We start from the raw sequence: 21,530 nt of genomic DNA on the forward strand, positions 1-21,530 counted from the left end.
TATGTACATTTAACTTCCCAGACTTGTTGCTGAAATAGGCATAACTGAGCCAGGCATGGCATGGTGGCAACACCTATAATCCCAGCACTTGGAAGTAAAGGTTGGAATCTCAAGAATCAAGGCTATCCTTGGCTACCTAGTGAGTTCGGAAACAGCCTGGGATATGTGAGATCCTGTCTTGAAAACACATGTGCAATTGGTAGCTACCTAAATATCACTTTCTGAAATGTTGGGAGACACCACCGCAAGACAGAAGGGCAAGAGGTGACTGAGGAAGCAGGGAAGGACTCACACAGACGCTCTGTAACAGTGGAATATTTAGTGCTGGCATGAAGCAGTCACGTGGTATAAAGCTGGCATACACTGACTCACAGGTGAGCAGCCAAGCAGCCGAATCAGAGTTGAACCAGAATTCCTGTGGCTCAGGCCCAAGCCCTCATACTGATGGTTGCTGGCATTTAATCTCTTGGGCCATCTTTGTTTCCTGAGTGTCGGTGGGTGCCAGGGCTGCTCAAAACAAAGCCATCAAAACACAAAGGATGTCACTCAGCCTCCGCATTCAAAGCAGGCAGTATCTATCTGTGCGCTCACTCAAAACCTGGGGAATATGGCCTCCCCAGGCCTGCATCCCCTGACACCAGCTCTGTCGCTGACCCACATTCCTCCCCTGTGAGACGTTCTGCCCCATGACCTTGGTTCCAAGACTGGAATCTCCTGGCTGACAAACAGGACCAGGCCCCGAAGTCTGATGCCCATTTAACAATGAACAATGGCTATGGCAATGCCTGCTACCTGCACATTCCAGAGGAAAGTCTGCACCAGTGTCTCCAGAGGAGCCCCAGGACATCCTAAGATCAACCAAGGAGCCACTGACAGACGTCAATACCGTCATTGTGGAGACAGACCGAGCCACACAGAAGAAAAATCCAAACAGGCTGAGATTCCCCCCTTTCCCTCCTCTTCTCTGTCTGTCTTCCTCCCTCTCCCCTTCCCCTTTGCCTCTCTCTCTCTCTCTCTCTCTCTCTCTCTCTCTCTCTCTCTCTCTCTCTCTCTCCCTCTCTCTCTCTTAAATCATGACAGGGAACAACATTAACCCTGCTGTTACAAAGAACAAGACTCTATTCTCTTCTCAACTAGGTTGGAAAGGACAGCATGGCTAACAGCGATTCCTATAAGGAGCTGGGCCTGGGTCCTTGTCCTTCCCTGCCAGTGATGGTGTTTCTGCCATGGAGTCCACTCTACATTATATGCCAGGCATCCACACCCGAAAAGAAGTCCCAGGGTCTTAGTAACTGTTCTACTGCTGTGAGGAGGAAGGAGAAAGAGAGGGAATCTCAGCCTGTTTGGATTTTTCTTCTGTGTGGCTCGGTCTGTCTCCACAATGACGGTATTGACGTCTGTCAGTGGCTCCTTGGTTGATCCTAGGATGTCCTGGGGCTCCTCTGGAGACACTGGTGCAGACTTTCCTCTGGAATGTGCAGGTAGCAGGCATTGCCATAGCCATTGTTCATTGTTAAATGGGCATCAGACTTCGGGGCCTGGTCCTTTTTGTCAGCCAGGAGATTCCAGTCTTGGAACCAAGGTCATGGGGCAGAACGTCTCACAGGGGAGGAATGTGGGTCAGCGACAGAGCTGGTGTCAGGGGAAGCCGGCCCGGGGTGGCCATATTCCCCAGGTTTTGAGTGAGCGCACAGATAGATACCCTGCCTGCTTTGAATGTGGAGGCTGAGTGACACCATGACCAAAGAACTCTCATAAAGGAGTATATGCAATTGGAGCTGGCTTACAGTTTCAGAGGTTCAGTCCATCATCATCATCAGGTCAGGAAGCATGGAGGCATGCTGTCAAATGTTGGGGCAATTGCTGAGACCTACTTCCTGACACTTAAGTGCGCGCACGCGCGCGCACACACACACGCACACACACGCGCGCGCGCGCGCACACACACACACACACACACACACACACACGAGAGGGGGGGGCTCAAGAGAGCCTGGGCCTGGCTAGTATGGGCTTCTAAAACCTCAAAGCCCACTCCCAGTGACACACTTCCTCCAATAAGCCCACACCTCCTGATCCTTTTCAAATAGTGCCACTCCCTGATGACCCAACATCCAAATCTACAAGCCTATGGGGGCCATACTCATTCAAACCACCACATGGAGCATCACCTCAACTCCTAACACGTGGTTCCATACCCTCTCACTGAGTCCCCAGGTATCATAATTTGAACCAAATGACACTTTGAATCAGCTTTTGCCCTTGAACTTGTTGGGCAAGTACAGGGGATGCTTTTCCCATCCCTCAGTTATACTTCCATGATACTTGTAAACAGGACAGGGCTGGGGACAGGGATGTCATTTACTATCTTCCATGGTCAGAAAGTCCTGATTCTAGCCTTAGTTCCCACTCAGCCGTTCCCTGACCAGGAGGTCTCAGACAAATCTTCACATGACCTCTGATAGCCCTCGAAAATTCTTTGTGCCAATGAGGAAAAGGCATCCCTTTGAGGGTAAGCCACCCTGCCAGCACTTGCAAAGTGTGACCTGACACATAGGGACCTGAGGCAGAGCTTAAGCTCCACAGCCATTTCCAAAGCCCTGGGTTCAGCTTCCACTCTTAGTTTTGAAGTGGGACAGCTAACACCTGTGCTGAGTGCTGGTGAGGGTGACAGGACCCGTGGAACAGTCTGGAATGGACCCCTGAAGAGACAAGTCTGCTGTCCAGGTTCAGGCTTGCCCCTGAAGAAGAGCAAGGCACACCATGTGCTCTTCTGAGACTCCTACTTCCACCTGCAGAGAATCACCTTTTCCTGGAGTTTGATTTAAAAAAAAAAATTATGGTGGGTAGCTGGGGGGATGGCTCAGTGGGTGAAGCTTTTGCTTCACAAGTGTGAAGACCTGGGTTCAGATCACCAGAATCTACATAACATCAAATGCAGTAACACCCATCTGTAACACTAGCGCTCCGATGGCAAGATGGGAGACCGAAAGGAAAGACTCCAGGGACGCTCCCAGCCAGCTAACCGGGGAGCAAAATGGCAAACAGAGACCTGTCTCAAACAAGGTGAAAGGTGAAGGCTGACACTAGAGGCTGACTTTAAAAAAAAAAAAAAAAAGATTTATTTATTTATTATGTATACAGGCCAGAGGAGGGCACCAGATTGCATTACAGATGGTTGTGAGCCACCATGTGGTTGCTGGGGATTGAACTCAGGACCTCTGGAAGAGCAGTCAGTGCTCTTAACGGCTGAGCCATCTCTCCAGAGGCTGACTTCTATCCTCCTCACTGGTGACATGGCAAATCCATGCCCCTCCTTACACACACAAGCAGGCATACACATGCACACATCATGTGCACATACACACATACTTCTCTTCAAAAGCAGAGTGGGCTCCATGAGTATGTCTGTGTGGCCTCATGGGAACCATGCTCAAAGAACCCCACATTTGCCTGAATACTCTGATAACATCATGTTGGAATTCATCACTTTTGAGCATCGCTTGGTAGTGAGTCCTGAAAATACTGTGGCAGTTCTTGCCAACAAGCCTCCAACAGCAGCAGGCAAGCTTTCTCAACCCCATGTGAGATTTGGATAAGGAGAGTGGGAATGTCCGTCCTCTGCCTGAGCAGAAGGCCTGAGGCATAAGTGGGTTGAGCGGCAGGATGGTGCATGGCCTGAGGCCAGGTGTCCTTGCCTATAATGAACACTGTGAGTGTAGTGTCCATTCTCTATAGATAACAAAAGAAGGTCTATAAACTGGCTGGTATGTAGTGGGTGTTCTAAGCATGCCAGCCCACCTCCTGGCTTGTTTCAAATACTTTCGTACAGGTCACGTCAGGCTGGCAAGATTGTTCAATGGGTAAAGACACTTGTCACCAAGACTGGTGGCCTGAGTTCGGTCCCCAGGACCTATATGATGGAAGGAAAGAACACTGCAAATCATCCTGTCCTCTACATAGACTCACCTGCCCACACCCACAAACATATACAAACAAAATCAATCAGTTAATTAATACATAACCAGTTAATACATAAAATCAATTCATATGTAAGTAAATGTAAGAAAATTCTATAGGAATTATTTTTTTTTAAATAATGGACCATGGCTTCATAACCCAAAAAAGGTAAGGGGTGGCCCAAAGGCCCCCCTTTTTGACTCTCAGAACCTATGATTCTCCATTCGTGGAAACCTCTGTCAGACCACAGACTTGGTAAGGCCACTTAGGGTCACAAGGGCAGAAACCCAAATCATATTCTCTTGAGCCAAGGGTGAGTTTATGGTTGTCATTGATGAGACAGAAAGTCAAGGATCCAGGCACTGCCATGCTGGGGGTAGTTTTCTTCCTGCCCTCCTCCTCCTCCTCCTCCGCCCATTCTCCTCACTCTTCACTAGGTCCTGCTCTCATCTTCTCTCTCACACTTTCTGGCTGTGGTATGTAATGGGCATCAGCTTTCAGTTAAGAGCCACTCTGCTCCACCGGGCCAGTAGAGGGCGTCTCATTCCTCTCTCGGTATACTGACTAAGGCAAGGACTGAATGACTCTCTTTCAGCTGCATCCTTAGCCCTGAACCAGTCATGACAGCCAGAGTGACAGGGCAGGTGTCCATATTGCTGACCAATAATGATGCCGACCAGGCCTCATGACTGACAATCTCATTTGAGATATCGAGAAAGGGGGGGTGGGAGGTGGGGCAATCCACCAAAGAAACAGTGATGCTAAGCAGATAAATGCCACATGCCCGTTGTCCCTTGGGCAGTTTGCTCTTCATTTCCTCTGTGCAAGGAGTGAAAGTAGAGTGAAGGTGATGTGGACCCTGTCCCCTAGGCCAGCTTCATTGAAGGACATACATAGATGCCTTGTGGAGTGAGGCAAGGCGAAGAGTTGAGAGAACTCAGGTGTACTCAAGGCTATTAGCTGAAGAATGGCGATTTAGCCTACCTTTACATTTTTAATCATGATCTGTTTCCTTTTTTTTTTTTTTTTTTTTTTTTTGGTTTTTTGAGATAGGGTTTCTCTGTATAGTTTTGGTTCCTGCCCTGGATCTTGCTCTGTAGACCAGGCTGGCCTTGAACTCATAGAGATCCACCTGGCTCTGCCTCCTGAGTGCTGGGATTAAAGGTGTGCGCCACCACCACCACCACCACCACCTGGTTACGATCTGTTTACTTCTATGGTGATCTGTTATTTATGCAAATGATATTGGTTTTCCAGTTTAGTGCTAATGAAAATGTCTTTTTAAAATAACAAAGTCTGTTGACTGAGTGAAGCAAAGTCTATACACTCACAAGCTTATTATTATGCAAACAATAAGGCTACCAGCATACGTAAAAGACCTCATCAGTGCATGCATTAATTCCAAAGACTGAAATACAAGATACAGCTCAATATATAAATAGGACTTTTCTCTCCCAAGAGAATGAAAAAACTAAAAACTACTCTCTTGTCGGTTCACATAGAGCCTCCGGCAAACTTAATGATGTTCTTCCTGTGTGGATGGCACCAATCCAGGCCAGCGAAAGAATCTATAATAAGATTTCCTCAGCTTTGACCTGCAAACCCCGTTCCCTAGATGTATTTGTTACATCTGTCATGGAGGACAGAAACTCCAGGGACAGTGGCCAACTGTGTTATGCTTTGTTTGAGAGAAAAGGACACACAAAGATGGGTTGATATGAAAATCATTTACCTTAGAGCTGGCCTGAGCAATTGTCCTTGAGAGCAGAGGAGACTCTTCTCCCCTGATCACCCACGGCCCTCTGGCCCCAAAGAGTACCAGCCATCTCTCTGGGGCCAAAGCTTACCCAAGTTGATTTCCACCAACATCCACTTGTAGAGTGGCATCTGTCCTTTCTTGAGATGATGGCTTGGTCTTCTCTTCCAGCAAAACTAATTTAAGAATGACCGCATTATCCCCTTTTGAATTATTTCCTCTCCAGGCCAAAGAGAAAAGCCCTCAGGGTTTTGATGCAGACCGAGATGCCAAAAAGCTGTACAAAGCCTGCAAAGGAATGGGTATGAAATAATTTTGTTCATTTATTTGTTTTTGAAATTGATTAAGCTTGATGTCATGACCAACTTTCCCATAGTGGCAGGAAGGTGACCTACCTGTCCTATGCATTGTAAGCTAATTCAAGTTGATCTCTTCTAGTAACTTCTTTATTTGAGGTCTCAAAGTTACCATAGGGGCTCATTACTTTGAAGGGTATTGGAAGCTAAATCTTGTGGCATTTACTTTGACCTTGAAGTTATGGGGAACTTCATTAGGATCGAAGCTTATGCTATTTTAATCTTGTCTCAATCACTTTGGCCTTTTCCGTGGGAGGTCGTGAGGGATCAGATCTGACAAGAGCTGAGTGCAGGGCAAGGAAGAGGCATCTAGAAGTAGACAGGCCTGCTCAGCAGTGACAGCTTGGGGAAATCAGAGAAAAGCACAGAGGTTGCAGCTTCCTGCTTACATCCTGCTGCGGCTCATCTCTAGTCTCATGTCAGGCAGACAGCTGTCCAGGAAAGGCCTTTATGGAAGCCTCAGGATGTTTATGCCTGAGGTTTGCTGAGTGGAAGGGAACCCCAGGGTACTTTCCAGGCAGCTGACACTTTCCTGATGCTCTGTGGTGAAGTCCAGATGCCTGGCCATGGGATGGAGACAGGAGTATGTTATTGGGTACGGTAATGATGTAGCATGCTTAACGTGAACTCTTACTTCCTCACCTAGAATTCATTTTAAAACATCTGGGCTGAGCATCTATTGAATACCAAAATCAGAGTTCTCATGTCCCTTTTGTATGTGACCTCAGAATGGAACCAAGGGTGCCTCTTGCTGTGTAGAGTGCCTGTGTGACCATTGCCTAGCTCAGTGTCACTCATCCATCATTGTCCTTTTTAGTCTCCCCAACAAGCCTGTAAAGTATATACTATAAAGACTATCAGGTGAGAATGAAAGGGTTGGTGTTAAATATTTGCCCCAAATCATAAAATTATGAAACAAGGGTGGAGCCTTTAGACACTTGGCCATCCGAGAGGTCTTTGATTTGGTTGAAAGTGTTGACTCTCACCTCTTTTGACAAGTACACGCCGAAGTAAACATCATTGATAATTTGCCTTCAAGACTTTGTGGGACAGTCCTGCCAGAACAGAATTTAAATGTCTAGAGTGAAATTCTCCAATGGTCACATGAGTCATATGATCCCTTTACTAACTTCAAATGTTTCTTTGAGATAAGGCCTTGCTGTATAGCCCAGGATAGCCTCAAGTTGGTGGCCATTCTCCTTGCTCAGTGCTGGGATCATAGGCGTGCGCCATCCCATGCAGCATGGCAAGTTTCATCTGCAGCTATGTGCAGTCGTGGATGTGCAGGCCAACAACTGCTGTTGGGTGTCCTCTTCAACCACTCTTTACCTTGTTTGGAGACAGGGTCTCTCACTGAATCCGGAGCTCACTGATTGGCTAGACTGGGTGGCCAGCAAGGCCCCGGGATGCTCCTGTTTCCAAGCACCGATATTTCAGGTCTACACCATGTTTGTCATGGGGGCTGGGCATCTGAACTCAAGTCCTCATGCTTAACACAGCGAGGACTTTACCCACTGAGCAATCTTCCCAGCTCTGTTTTTGTTTTGAAGTCAGAGGCTCATGCAGTCTAGGCTGGCCTTGAACTCATTATATAACCAAGGTTGGCCTGAACTGATCTTCCTGCCTCTACATCCCAAATGCTGGAGTTACAGGCAGGTGCCACCACACCCAGTTTTACTTTAAATTTTTAAGAAGCCAAATTTTAAAAGAAAAAAGAATACGTGATGTATTATTTTGATGATACAGTCCCATTAATCTCAATTTATATAAAATTATCATTTTACCCCAATATTGACAAAACTATGAATGAGGTTTTTACATTCTGTTTTTATTTGTCTTCCTTTGTTTTGTATTGATTCTCTGAAATTTGGCATGTACTCTGTACTTATAGAATATTATGATGTGTATCAATCACCCTTCAAGTAGGGTGATTAGTCATGATTAGTCAGTAACTGATGGGTTGAATGGAGGGCTGGAAGCCCCCGAGCAGAGCAAAGATTACATGCATTTCCACCCAGACAAGTCAAAAGTGTAATGGTCCCTCGTAAAATGATAGTTTATTCCTCCCAATGGTGCAAAACTTAGATTCCAGTTTGGGGCACTTTTGCTTTCCTGGGGTCTTATGATGCCCTAAGTATGTGGACAATCTGGGTTATGGGCAACTCAAAACGGTCCCCAACCTATCCCTAACCCTGACACTCTTTCTCAGCCTGGCCTCCCCTGCTGCCCCAACCCAGTTCTAGACACCACATCCTCCACCAGCTTCTGCCTAGACTTACTCTTCATGGAGTCATCACCATGAACTGACACCACCAAAGAGAATGCCTTAATGTAACTGTGTGTGGACCAACAGCCCCCTAGATACCAAAGCCACCAGAGGTGGTCTAATTCATGGCTTCTCAAATGTTCAAAGGCACACTAGTTATCAAGCTGTCTTTGAGAGATATGGGGAAGCAGGGGACTGTCCACGTTGCATCTCCAATAGGTCTCAGTAAGAACACTGCAGAATCTGGGACCACATCTTAGGGTCACGCTCAGGTCCACTGAGGTGCACGGAGGTTAAACTGCTCAACCGCTTCAGAGCATGCTTCTGGCCTAGAACTCGGGTCCTAACTTTCAGCCCAGCACTGTTTCCCCACACTATGTAACTACCAGTATGTGTTGTGTACAGCACCCCATTGGCCCTCACTTCATGGTGACCATTAAGCCATTCCTTAGCAGTGTGCTCAGATCCAATCAGGTCAGCCTGTGCATTAAGCATGCCCAACTTGTTCTCCATCACAAAAGGTTGAAGGGAGGCCTCTAGAAGCTTTAGGACCCCAGAATCTCGGAGAGTGGTCTTGTCTTTATTTGGAAAAGGGGTCTTTGGAGATGTGATTCAGTTAAGGATGCTAGGAAGAGAGCCCCCCTGGGTTACCTGGGTAGGTTCTAAATCCAATGACGGTGTCTTCCAAAAAGGTAGAAGAGAAAGATGGCGGCGGGTTGGGGACATGTGAAGACAGGTCTCATATAGTCACAGGTCAAAGAATACCAAGAAGCTGGGAGAACCAGGACTTTGGACCTATTGACACAGTGACTTCAGACTTCCAGTATCCAGAACTGTAGGGGTGCAAGCTGTATTGTTCAAAGGCATTGACTTTGTGGTAATTGACACAATGACCTCTGGAAAGGAATGCAGAGAACAAGTGTAGGCCAGTGGTCCCCTCAGGCAGACAGGATTCAGCCCCACTCATCATCTCTCTCGCCTCCTCTCTGCCCTTCTTCCCCACCATGTGAGAATGTGGGGCCTGGCCTCAAGCACCAGATCTAAGAACACAGCCTTCTGGGGTCAACCAGGTCAGCGTGGGCTGGAGTTTCTGCTACCAGTTTAGCATTGTTTATCTGAAACACGGAACCTTGTGGCCTTCAAACACTGTGGTCCCATCCTGCCAAAACTCCAACACCATCCAGTTGCTCTCCAGAAAATTGCTGGGAAAGCATACCACAGATGCCCACAGGTACTTCCAGGCTGGTGATCACTTTGGCTCTGACAGAGCTATGTAATTACTCCCCATACAGCCAGCACGGAGGGTCTTTTTTTTTTTTTTTTCAATTTTAAAATCGTTCCCAGAACCACTGTGGCCTGGCCCGAGTGCATCAAACCATTACAAATGTTTACAGGAAATCGCTCAGCAGCACAGCCTGCTTCTAAGACACATGGACCGTGAAATTTGGAGTGAAGTCACCTTCAGCAAACTGCTTCTTCTTTGCAAAAACAGCTTCCAGGATCAACCCGAGACTTGGTCTCAAATGGCTTCAAGGGTATCTGTGTGCCATTGTCCTGCCCTTCCCCCACCGGCAGGCTGGTGTTGAACCATCCATCCCACGACCACTCTGCTCTCTTGTGTTTGTGTTTCTGCTGTTTGTTTTACTTTTTTTTTAAACATGAGGTCTTGCATAAACCAGGATGGCCTTGAACTCATTATGTAGCCCAGGTTGATCTCCAACCTGTAATCCCCTTACCTCAGCCTCCTTAGTACTTGAATTACAGGGGTATATCAATATGTTCATCTTAAGATCTCTCTTGTTTAAAAGCCTTCTAGCAAGGAAAATCCAGAGAACTAGATATTTTTCTAATAAACTCAGTTTCCCTGATTATCCAGATATAGGATGCATGTGACATCACAGTGGAGGAGAATGTTTGCTATTGGCCTTTGCTATATACAGTCCCTCTGAGTATAACACCCAATTCACACCAATGCAGAGACAAGTTCTATCCTAAGGGTGTGCAAACGTCTCCTTCCATTCATACATACAAATATTCATTCATTCATTCATTCATTCATTCATTCATTCAGAAAGACATGAAAATACCAAATGGAGGCAGGAAGGCATGGGAGGCTCTAGGACCTAATCCTACAGTACCGAGGCCCTCGACAGGGACAGGAGGAGACCCAAGAGAAGGAGGTCCAAAAGGGTACATTCTATGATATTTCAAAGAACACAAAGTCTTTTCTGGGGTGAGATTTCTGGCACTCAGACATTTAAAAGTTAGTCACGAAAACATCATACACAGATCCACGTCACCCAGGAGAAAGCCCTGGAGGAAACCAAGAGGGACGGCAGGAATGACAGTGTTGGAACCAAACTAGAAAGTGGCAGCAATTAACTCCTGCTGTTTTTGCAAGTGAGCTCATTTTAAGATTTTCTCTTTTTCTGGTTGGACCCAAATAGCTAAAATCTTCCCAGAATTATAGAGGTGGAAACAACCCCTGAGATGAAATGACTGGTCCAAGGACACAAAGCTGGTAGCTACCCCATGGCTCTCTGTCCCCTGTGCTGGCTCTCTCCTTCTAAGTTCTGGCTGGGTCTTTCCAAAGACAGTTGTAAAAGTGCTGATGCAAAGCCAAAGTGAAGGTAAAACATCATAGGTGTTTGCCAGGCTCCACCTTCTTCCCTCCAGCCAGAGCTTTTCCATCTTCTTCTGCTCCCAACTCTTCCATCAAAATGTGTCAGCTCCATTTGCTGGTCCCCTAGGATCCCAGTCTCCTAGCAGGGTAGTATTCACCCACCAGTTCATTCATTCAGCTCCGATCACAGGTCACTGCGCCAGTCCCCTTCCCCTTCAACTGAAGGTAGTCACCAGCAACTGCAGGACTCACCGGGTTTGGGGTTATAGAGAGAGGTCTTGTTTCCTGCCACAAAATCTGGAGGCAATGAGGTTGTATTCATGTCTTAGAATCTCATAATGACTCCCCCAAAATAACATGGCTTCAAACAATGGAAATGTATTGATATTACAGGTCTGGATGGCAGAAGCCCCCCATGAAGGGATTTGTGGCTCACATTACATTTCTATGGGCGGTGGCCATTTCAGAAGAGGCAACGGCCCGAGTGGGAGAAATGCCAGCCCAAATTCACAGGCGCTCAGCTTTGCATCACTTTCTTTGAGTAAATCAGTGCAGGACAATGCAACAGGCACTTTCACAGAATATGCTAGAACCACCATAATCCACTGTGTAAAGAGACTCAAGGCTATGTCATACTCATCCACATCCCTGAAGGATCAATAATCCATTAGAAGGGATCTGGACCACCAGTGTTTGACCTTCCCCAAAATTTTGCCAATACAAATATTATTGACTTAGGATTTCCTTCTTATTCAATGTATCCTTAACTCTTGTTCTTTCACAAAACATAAGTTCACATTAAAATTAAATCATAATTACTAAATGTAAAAATAGTCATAGATCAGCCTTTTTAAGTCAGTTTCACACTTCCAGTCCTATGACATAGGGAACACAGGTCAGTGAACCTGGCAGAACCTTCGATTCCCCCAAGCTCCCAGTTATGGCTCAAGCAAGATAGATGTAATTGACGACCCAACAGTGGCCCCTACCATTGAGTGACCACTGCCCAGGGCCCAGACCCCAGACTCACAACTTCACATCTCTGCAATCCTCTAACTGGTCCTAACACTGGTGATATAACTGACTATGGAAAAACACAGAAAACAGGAAATTGACTCTTCAAGGCTTATGAAGGTAACTGAGCTACCAACAAACATCTTTAAGATAAGCTAAGTGAGCCTTGTGTTAGTCATCATAGAGATGGATCTAGAAGAGCAGCTTGGGACCAAGTTGCAGGAAGTCTTGTTCCATTTGGGGATTCTGATCCAACCCTAGGAGTCATGAAGACTCATGATATTTAGGTTATGGTTGAGATGATCTGGACATTGCAGGAATCAGGACCTTGCATCAGGGACAATAAAGGCAGTCAGAACTTGTTGGCAGTGGCATCAGAAAGCAAAGGCAACAGGGTGAACCCTTAGGTGACTTTAGATTTTCTAACTAAGGTGACGTCATGCATGGAAATGAAATAATAAGGCAGAGAATGGACTTAAGAATTAAGCAAAGGAATCCAGCGACAATACCCTGCAAGTAGAAATGCCTTGGAAAGCCATGACAATGTGGCTACAGGCAGCTGGAAATAAGGTGGGAACTCAGAGGAGAGAGCTAGGCTAGACTGGTTGGTCTGGAACACATTAGCAAAGAGCAGTGGTCCTCTGAATGGGAAGATCACAACCAGAAAGGCCAATTGGAAACTGAGCTTACAGGGGAGGCAAAAGGGAGGTCAGCATATGATGCCAAGAAGAAGATAGGGGAGGGGAGAGACTAATGGGAGTCTGGGGTAAACTAGTACAGTGTTTGTAGTTCAGAAAGATGTATACAGGGACCAATAAAATGTTCCTTCCTCGGTTTCCTCATCCATCATTAAGACTCTGAACTAGATGGCCTCAGAAGTGCCTTGTAGAGCTCACAACTGCTGAGTGTTGTTGTGGGACCCTAGCATACTCTATCATTGGTGAGCATCCCTTGCAGGGTGGCCTGGACACAAGCCTTCCGTGGACGTGAGACAGTGCCAGGTCCTTGGGCATTTACGTTGCTTGTTGTCTGTGGTATACAGCTTGCTGCTATATACACCATGGACCTCTCTTTGGACTCTTTTCATTCTCACATACCTTGGAACTACATGACACCGGGTTGTAGGTGAGGAACTAGAGGTGTGTCAAAGTCTTTTGTGTGCATGTACACACACACACATTTGTGGATAAGATTAATATTCTGTCAATTTGGGTTTCAATATTATCTATTCAGTTATAAGTACCCACAGGATAAGGAACAAAACATACTCCTTATTAGGTCTTTAAATAACTTGATTGAGACAGAATTCATATACCATATAACTTACCCATTGAAAATATACAGTTCAATGTTGTCTTAGTTAGGGTTTCTATTGCTGTGAGGAGACACCATGAACCACAGCAACTCTTACAAAGGTAAACGTTTAATTAGGTGGCTTACAGTTTAGAGGTTCAGTCAATTATCATCATGGTGGGACATGGCAGCCTGCAGGCAGATATGGTGCTGGGGAAGGAGCGCAGAGTTCTATATCATGATATGCAGGAAGTGGTCTGTCTCACTGGGTGTAGCTTGAGCATAGGAGACCTCAAAGCCCACCCCCACAGTGACATACTTCCTCCAACAAGACCACACCTATTCCAACAAGACCACACCTACTCCAACAAGGCCACACCTACTCCAACAAGGCCACACCTCCCCTTAGTGCCATTCCCTTTGGGGGCCATTTTCTTTCAAACCCCTACAAGTGTTTTTCTATATTCATAAATATATGCAGCCCTACCACAGTTAATTGATTTTAGATGAGACTGGATGTATTCAGCATGATATGGCCATAGATAGTTGACTGATTTTAGAATACTATCATCTTTGCATACACCCTGTCCATCTTGTCAATGCCTAACCCACCTTGTTCTAGATTTTCATATGAATAGAATCATACAATATGTGGTCTTTTGTGATTGGTTCCTTTTACTTAGTCTAACATTTCCAAGGTTCATTCATATTTTTCTGTACTCTAGTCCTTCTTGTGACCTAGTAGTGTAGATGTAACCAACCATCTTATTAAATAAGAAATACAGAACCAATGTAAAAGAGAAAGCCAAGAGGTCAGAGCTCAGAGCTAAAATCTCACCCTTCCTCCTGCGGTGGTCCCAGCTTCCCAAAAGAGAGCTATTTCCCTGTGTGTAAGTCGTTTCATAGTCATTCTGCCTTCTCATTGGTTGTAAACCCAAACACGTGACTGCCTCATCACTGTCTGTATGTACAGCCCCCCAGATCTTAAAGGCATATGTCTCCAATGCTGGCTGTATCCCTGAACACACAGAGATCTATGGGATTAAAGGCGTGTGCCACCACCGCCACACTCTGTCTATGGCTCTAATAGCTCTGACCCCCGGGCAACTTTATTTATTAACATACAATCAAAATCACATTTCAGTACAATTAGAATACCACCACATGGTAGTACTCTATTATATGGATACCCCACATTCTCTTTAGCCATCTGTCTCCTGATGGACTTTGGGATTTTTCTGCCTTTGGCCAATTTTGGCCAACGCTGCTCTGAACATTGTGTAGATTTTTTTCATTCCCCTGGGAGTTAAGTTAGGGGACATGCCATAGGCATTTCTCTTTCTAACCATGCCTCTTACTGCCCTGCGCTCAGGGTGAAATCTCCATGGGTATTTGTGTAATTGGAAAGAACACAGTTTTCAGCACCAGACAGTAAAGCCATCAGGCCCATCCAGTCCCATTCTAGGCTCTGAATAACAACAACGTCCATCGCGTTTCTTGATCACTGTAACTTTGTCTGTCTTCTACACTTCAGGGACGGATGAGGCGGCCATCATCGAAGTCTTGTCAATCAGGACATCGGAGGAGAGGCAGCAGATAAAGCAGAAGTACAAGGAGAAGTACGGCAAGGTATGCAGGGCTGTGCCAGCCTCAACCTCCTCTACACACACCTGGATGGACAACACAGTTGATGTCAGAACACAGGCTGAGAAAAAGGCATTTGGAACCTTTCATTGACTAGACAAAAGACTAACATTGCTATTAATGCCTATAAATCAGTACTCCTTAACTCACTGGGTTTTTTTTTAATTAACCTTGTTTTTCTATTACATTTACTCATTTTTCATTCAATTTGGACTAATCCCACATAATAACTTATAGATGGGACAATGATTTGAAAACCAGTTTCCACAAGTGGGGCCTAATAGAGGAATATTCTTGTATTCAGCTGTCTTTGAGATTCATACTTCTTCATAAATTATTGGTTCAGAAAACTTTAAAGTTATTTCTTTTACTTTTGAGATGACATAATTATATCATTTTCTCTTTCCCTTTTTTCCCTTCCAACTCTCCTACATAATCCTCATTTTTTTCTTTCAAATTCATGGACTCTTTTTTCATTGTTGCTACATACATAGATCCATACACGTGTGTGTGTGTGTGTGTGTGTGTGTGTGTGTGTGTGTGTGTGTGTGTGTGTGTGTGTATCTATATACACAGAGCTGAGACCACCAAAGAGATGCTAAAAAACTCCAGAGGAGGTTGAACACTCAACCATAAGTCCTCACATCAGCTGCCCTGGGAACAGTGACAGCATGGACCCACGGCTAGTTATCAGAGAAGCCAGGACAGAAGTCAGGGCTTCCTGTGCCTGCTTCTTGGGCTTAGAAGCCTAGAAAATACCAGCTTGGCTTTCATGCCTGTGGATCAAAAGACCGAGGAGCTGGGCATCCCTGCCGTCCTAAGCAATGCCTCTCTGACCTGGAAAAACATATTTCAAATTTCTCAGTGGACCCATACTGTATAGTCTTGAGGAAGGCCTGCCTTGGTAGGACGCGGTGTTAGGGAACGTGACAGCAGGAACAGAGGCATCATATCACAGTCCCCTTTGAACAAAGCAGACCCCCTTGCATAAAATATTCTAGCTTTTCCTCCCAAACCCAGAGCTCAGAGATCAGTCAGAGAAATAGTTAATTTGTGTTTTCTCAGAAAATTCTTTTCAGGATGGAATAATAATATTCTTACATAATATACATTACCATGAGTTTTGGGTTTTTTTTTTTTTTTGTTTATTTTTGAGCATTGAATGTGGGCACTCTGCTGAGTTTTTCATGAATTCTCATTCCCCTATGACCCTATGACATGTCTTGCTATTCTTCCCCATAAAAACACTGACCATTAGTGGAAATTGTTGAGTCTTTTCTAGCTTAATGTTTAGGGCACATTCTTCATTTTCTGAGGTTTATTAGGTGGAGAGAATGTGATTCATCAGTTCACCTGCCAACTTTGCGGGGCTGTGTGGAACTTTAGCTGAGAGGAGCTCTCAGAACTCAAAAATATTCTGTACATGTTCTTGCTGTTGCAAGTCATCTCGGGGTGGGGAGGCATCAGCCCTGAGCAAGGTGCCTCTCGGCCAGATTTAGGCGTAGGAGAGAGATGAATGGCCAATTGTGGTGACCACTGTCCTCAGGATCAAGTGGCTTTTGCCCGGATCATTGCTATGGCTGTCTGGGGCAGGTGTCCTGTCCCTGGAACTCACATAGTAATGTGGGTTACACCCATCTTCTCTTCCCATGACTCTTGCAGTCACCTGCTCTGTGCTTCCTGCAGGACTTAGAGAAAGTGCTCAAGAGTGAACTGAGTGGAAACTTCGAGAAGACAGCCTTGGCCCTTCTGGATCGCCCCAATGAGTACGCCGCCCGGCAGCTGCAGAAAGCCATGAAGGGCGTGGGCACCGATGAAGCTCTGCTCATAGAGATTCTGTGCACCAGGAGCAATAAGGTCAGTCTGGCTTGAGCCCTTGGTCCCAGCTCCGGGAGGACAGGTCACTCCTGCTCAGAGATGGCTGAGCCTCCGCAACCACGCCCTCCAACCCCCGGGGAAGCTCATCCCCTACATGGTATCCATAAGTGGGTAAGATTCTGGGCAGAAATACGTCTGCTAAGCTCAAGCAAGAAGAACGACTCTTCTGGTCCTCAGGAGGTCCATCGTCATGTTGCTGCCCTTGGCTTGACAGAGAAGCTGCATCCATCTAGGTTTTGTTTTTCTAATGGATGTGGTTTTCAGGAGGCAGGATTCTGTTTTATCTGTTCCCGCTCTGACTTTGTAGCCCTTCTGCTGTGAATATCATTAGGTATGTTTGTGTCACTGCCTCGTACATGGCTGTCACCTAGCATAGAGCAGAAAACTTCAATAATGGGCAAAGGTGGGTAGTTCCAGGGATTCCAGTGAGTGGCCCCAGTGGCCACTAGCATCTCCGGGGCAATTCTGTGTCAGTGGGGTTTTTGTTGTTTTTCTTTGGGGTTTGGGGCTTGGGGGTTTTGATGATGCTGTTTTTGGCTTTTTCTTTTCTTTTGTTGTTTTTGTTTTGTTTTGAGACAGGGGCTCATCTAAATGTAGCTGAGCATGACCCTGAACTCCTAATCCTGCTACCTCTGTCTGCTGAGTGTTGGGATTATCCACACACCATCTCCAAACCCAGTTTTATGTGGTCCTCGAGATCAAACTGAGGGCTTCGTACGTGTTAGGCAAGCACTCTGTCAACTGAGCCACATCCCCAAGCCCGATCCTGGGTCCTTCTATCAGCAGTCTCCCCGTTTACCCTTGAGAACGCACCACCCTTTTAGGGGCTGCGCAGCACATTTGTTAAGGTGCAGGCACAAGCCAACTCATCTTTGGTTCCCAAGCCACAGGGTCGAGAATAAGATCCACAAATCATTCTTAGAGAACCCGCCCTTCTCCACAACTTCCCAGTAGAGTGGGGAGGCGTGGCAAAGAACGTGCCAGAGAAAAACCAACATCCTGAAGCTCCCGGGAGGGAACAGTGGCCGTGGGTAGGACAGATAGCAAGGGACGTCTGAAGCACTGCCCTGCCACCATGCTTCGATGTAACGACGTGACCTGCTGACCGCCTGCTTCCTCTGCTTGATGGAGACTCAGGCTCATTCATGGCCCCACAGCACCGCCATGACCCAAGCCACTGACGAAATCACCAGTCCTCCTCTGAAACCCTGGGGTTAATAAAATCCCTCCATTTCTTTTTTCTTTTTGGTGCTAGGAATTAAATTCAGAGCCCACACCTACCAGGCCAGTGCTCTACCAATGAGCTAAACCCCCAGCCTGTAACCCTTCCATCTCAAGGAGCTAGGGTAGAACCTCAGAGGAGGATTAGCACAGACCCCCATCTGAAGTCACTCCATTTTCTCTGTTCAAGCCCACCTTTCCCAGAGATGCCCAGGTCCCTGCAAAGAAGCACCCGATGTCATGAGCAAGGAGTACCTGCTTTTGTGAAATGGTTCTTTACATTATTGTTTTCTTCATCTTACCACGGTTCCTCTAAGATCCAAGCAACCAGTAAAGCCTTTCTTTCAATCAAATAGACCTGGTGGTGAAAAGAATGAACACACACACACACACACACACACACACACACACACACACACACACACACGTGAAGGTGGGGAGAGCTGGGTAGGTGGAAAACACAAAGGGGAGGGAGCTGCATAAACAAATGAGCTGGCCCTACCACCTGGCCTGCCCTCCCTCCCCTCCCCCACTCCCCCCCACTCCCCCCTCCCCTCCGCAGCCCACACCTGCTCCTCTCTGACTTTCCTTCTAACTCACTTCCGAGCTGCCGGGAAATGCCTGTTCTTAATCACCCACCACTGGCTCAAGTGTAAGTTGAGACCGCTCTGAGGTGGGAGACTCCACACAGATGTAAAATGATTCCTGCCCGTACACATTCTAGAGGGAAACCTGTACCGCTGACCCCGCAAGTTGTTTAAAACAGAGGCAAACTGGAAACCACCGAAGCAGCCACCCGTGGGAGGTTGGCTGAATCAACTGTGGCTTAGGCTAGCAAGGGACGCTTTCTGTCTCTTCCAAAAAAAAAAAAAGTTGATGGTAGCCGAACCTTCAAGGCAACATGGAGTTAAAAACAAGCCACAAAAACAATAAGCCCTGTTTTCCACTGTCTAGACATAGGATGCATACAAAATGGCTCTAGAAATCCTGTTGCTAAGATTTCTTCCCTCGGGGAGATGTGAACAACGCCTCCCGCTAGGGTCCCAGTGACAAACCGAAGTACAGTTCCACAGAATTCACTCTGGGGAACCAATGAGTTTATTAGGCTTGCTTATAGAGCAGACAGTGCGGGGTTACAGGCTGGAGTGTGGGTGGCCGTAAAACAGCCACACTGGAAGGTCTGCACGCATCATGGATGTCCACCCCGCTACGGCTGCACAGAGGCAGCTCCCTTGATGTCACCGTTACAATGGGGGCAGAATGACACAGAACTGGTTGGAAGGAGTGGCTGTATAGTTAGGTAAGGACCCCATGATCCTCCACACCCCTTATCCCATGAGGGAAGGTCCACAGTCCACAAGCCGAGCTCTGGTGAGCTTTTGCAAGCGGGTATGGCTGAATTTACAGAGATGGCTGGCGTTTGGCTTGGAGGAAGCACAGTAAGCATATATACACGTATCCAGGACAGAGAAATACACTCTGAACTCTAACCTTGGCTGCGTGGGTGGAGATGAGGGAATGAGACTGGGTTAAGAGACAGGCAGAGCCCTAGCTTAGCTGGAATATTCCTACCTTCCGCTTACTAATTGCCGGTCACCGTCGTAGCTATGTTTGGGCTAAGGTGTGTTATTTTGATACATATAGACAAACCGTCATGGTCAAGTTTGAAGAACCAGTGAATCCCTCACCTTAAATAGTCATCATTGCCTTTATGGTGAGAACATTCAAGGCCCTCTCTTCTAGCCGTGTTGAAATATCCAATATATTCTTGTTAACTTCAGTTGTTCTACTGTGCGTACTAGAACTTCTCATTCCTGCCTCACTGCGTATCAGGGCTTCTTTAGCTGTGATAAAATACCAAACCAAGAGCAACTCATGGCAGGAGGGGGGTATTGTAACTTAAGGTTCCAGGGGGATAAAAGCCCACCATGGCAGGATGTCATAGCAGCACAAGTATTCAGTTGCATTCAACAGCAGTATAGCATGAAGCTGTAAACTCTTGAAGGCCTCTCCCCGTGACATACTTCTTCCAGCAAGGCTGTACTTACCCACAGCCTCCACAAACAGAGCCAGCAACTGGGGACCAAGTGTTTAAATGCCTGAGTCACGTGGGACATTTTTCATTCAAACTACCACACACTGTAACGTAGTACCATTGGCTCCTCCCTGACCCCTGGCTCTCCAGCCTTTAGTAACCACCATTCTACTTTCCATACCTATGAGGTTGCCGTTTTCATATTCCATAAATGAGTGAGTTCACGGGGTGCGTGATTTTCTGTGTCTAGATTATTCCATTCACTGTACTCCAGAGTCAACCATGTTATCTCAGATGACAGAATTTCTTTCTTTTTATGGACGAATGTTATCCCATAATATAAATAGACTATACTGTCTTCATTTGTCTGGTGACTGGTCCCCCAAGTTGACTCCATTTCTAAGGAGACTGTATGCATACACTACTTACATGTTTGAAGTGCTTACACAGAGAAGGTCATTTTACACTAGCAGATTCCCCAGGGGCCTGTGTGCCCTGCTCTGTAGGGACAACCACCTCAATAGAAAGTCACAAAGGCCTCCTGCATCTGGAGATGGACCTCTGCCTCATCTCTGTTTCCTATTGACTCCCAGCATAGACATTAATTTTTTCATCCATCTTCCTAGGAAATTGTCGCCATCAAAGAAGCCTACCAAAAGCGTAAGTAATTTTTGTTCCAGCTTTGGATTAAGTTTTGTTGTTTGTTTTTGTTTTTAACACTGCTGGTAACTCAGTCATCCACTTTCCTCTTTCCCTTTTTCTTCCTCAAAAGTATTTGGCAAGAGCCTTGAAACTGATGTCAAAGACGATACAAGCGGAAATCTAAGAAAGATTCTGGTGTCTCTGCTCCAGGTGAGAATAAACAGAATGGGTCTTTAAGATCTTCTGTGACATGGGCCCCTGAGGCTCCAGAGAGACATCATCCAGTTCTCACTGACAGACCTCGGTCCACTCTCCCCATTTCACTGCTCCCACTTGGGCATACTGACGGCAGAGAACATGAGTGTGTAGATTTCAACCACAGAAGGAAGACTGGATAATCCCCTTACATTTCACTGCTCCAAACATCACAGATCAATGCATCATGGCCCGTTATCCACCAATGCCCATGGGCCAAGGGTCCAGATATCTGTTAGCTGAGCCCTTCACAGAGGGTTTCACCACGGTGAAATCAACCTGGCAGCCTAGCAGCCACCCAAGGCTTTGGAAGAATTCACTTCCTTGGGGACCTCTGCCTGATGTGACTGTTCTCTGCTAGCTGTCACCCAGAGGCCATTGCCAGTTCCGGGGACTTTCTCCTGCTCCCTACAGCTTACAGCCCAGCTGCCTGCTTTCTCCAAAGCCAGCAGCAAGAGTTCCTCCGGGGCCTCCACCTCTGACCTTTAAGAACTCTCATCTGATTGGGCCAGGGGTCACCCAGGATAATTTCCCTTTGGATTCATTTGCCTGATTAGAGACCTGGATTACATCAGCCAAACACTGCC

At 46.4% G+C, this 21,530-nt stretch overlaps 1 protein-coding gene and 1 long non-coding RNA gene across 2 annotated transcripts in view; one reads left to right on the forward strand and one right to left on the reverse strand.

The window, feature by feature from the left end:
- The window catches only part of Anxa13 (annexin A13), a 55,660-nt gene that overhangs the window by 20,727 nt on the left and 13,403 nt on the right, over positions 1-21,530 (forward strand). The window contains exons 2-6 of the mRNA XM_006990668.3: positions 5,943-6,018; positions 14,803-14,897; positions 16,599-16,769; positions 20,673-20,706; positions 20,819-20,898. Of these exons, the coding sequence (XP_006990730.1) occupies positions 5,943-6,018; positions 14,803-14,897; positions 16,599-16,769; positions 20,673-20,706; positions 20,819-20,898 (456 nt within the window). The remainder of the gene's footprint in view (positions 1-5,942; positions 6,019-14,802; positions 14,898-16,598; positions 16,770-20,672; positions 20,707-20,818; positions 20,899-21,530) is intronic.
- Positions 14,062-21,530, reverse strand: part of LOC143269711 (uncharacterized) — a 30,539-nt gene continuing 23,070 nt past the window's right edge. The window contains exon 2 of the long non-coding RNA XR_013046307.1: positions 14,062-14,938. This is a non-coding gene — a long non-coding RNA (uncharacterized LOC143269711). The remainder of the gene's footprint in view (positions 14,939-21,530) is intronic.

This window comes from Peromyscus maniculatus, chromosome 20 (genome assembly GCF_049852395.1).
Source record: "Peromyscus maniculatus bairdii isolate BWxNUB_F1_BW_parent chromosome 20, HU_Pman_BW_mat_3.1, whole genome shotgun sequence".
Taxonomy (NCBI): domain Eukaryota; kingdom Metazoa; phylum Chordata; class Mammalia; order Rodentia; family Cricetidae; genus Peromyscus; species Peromyscus maniculatus.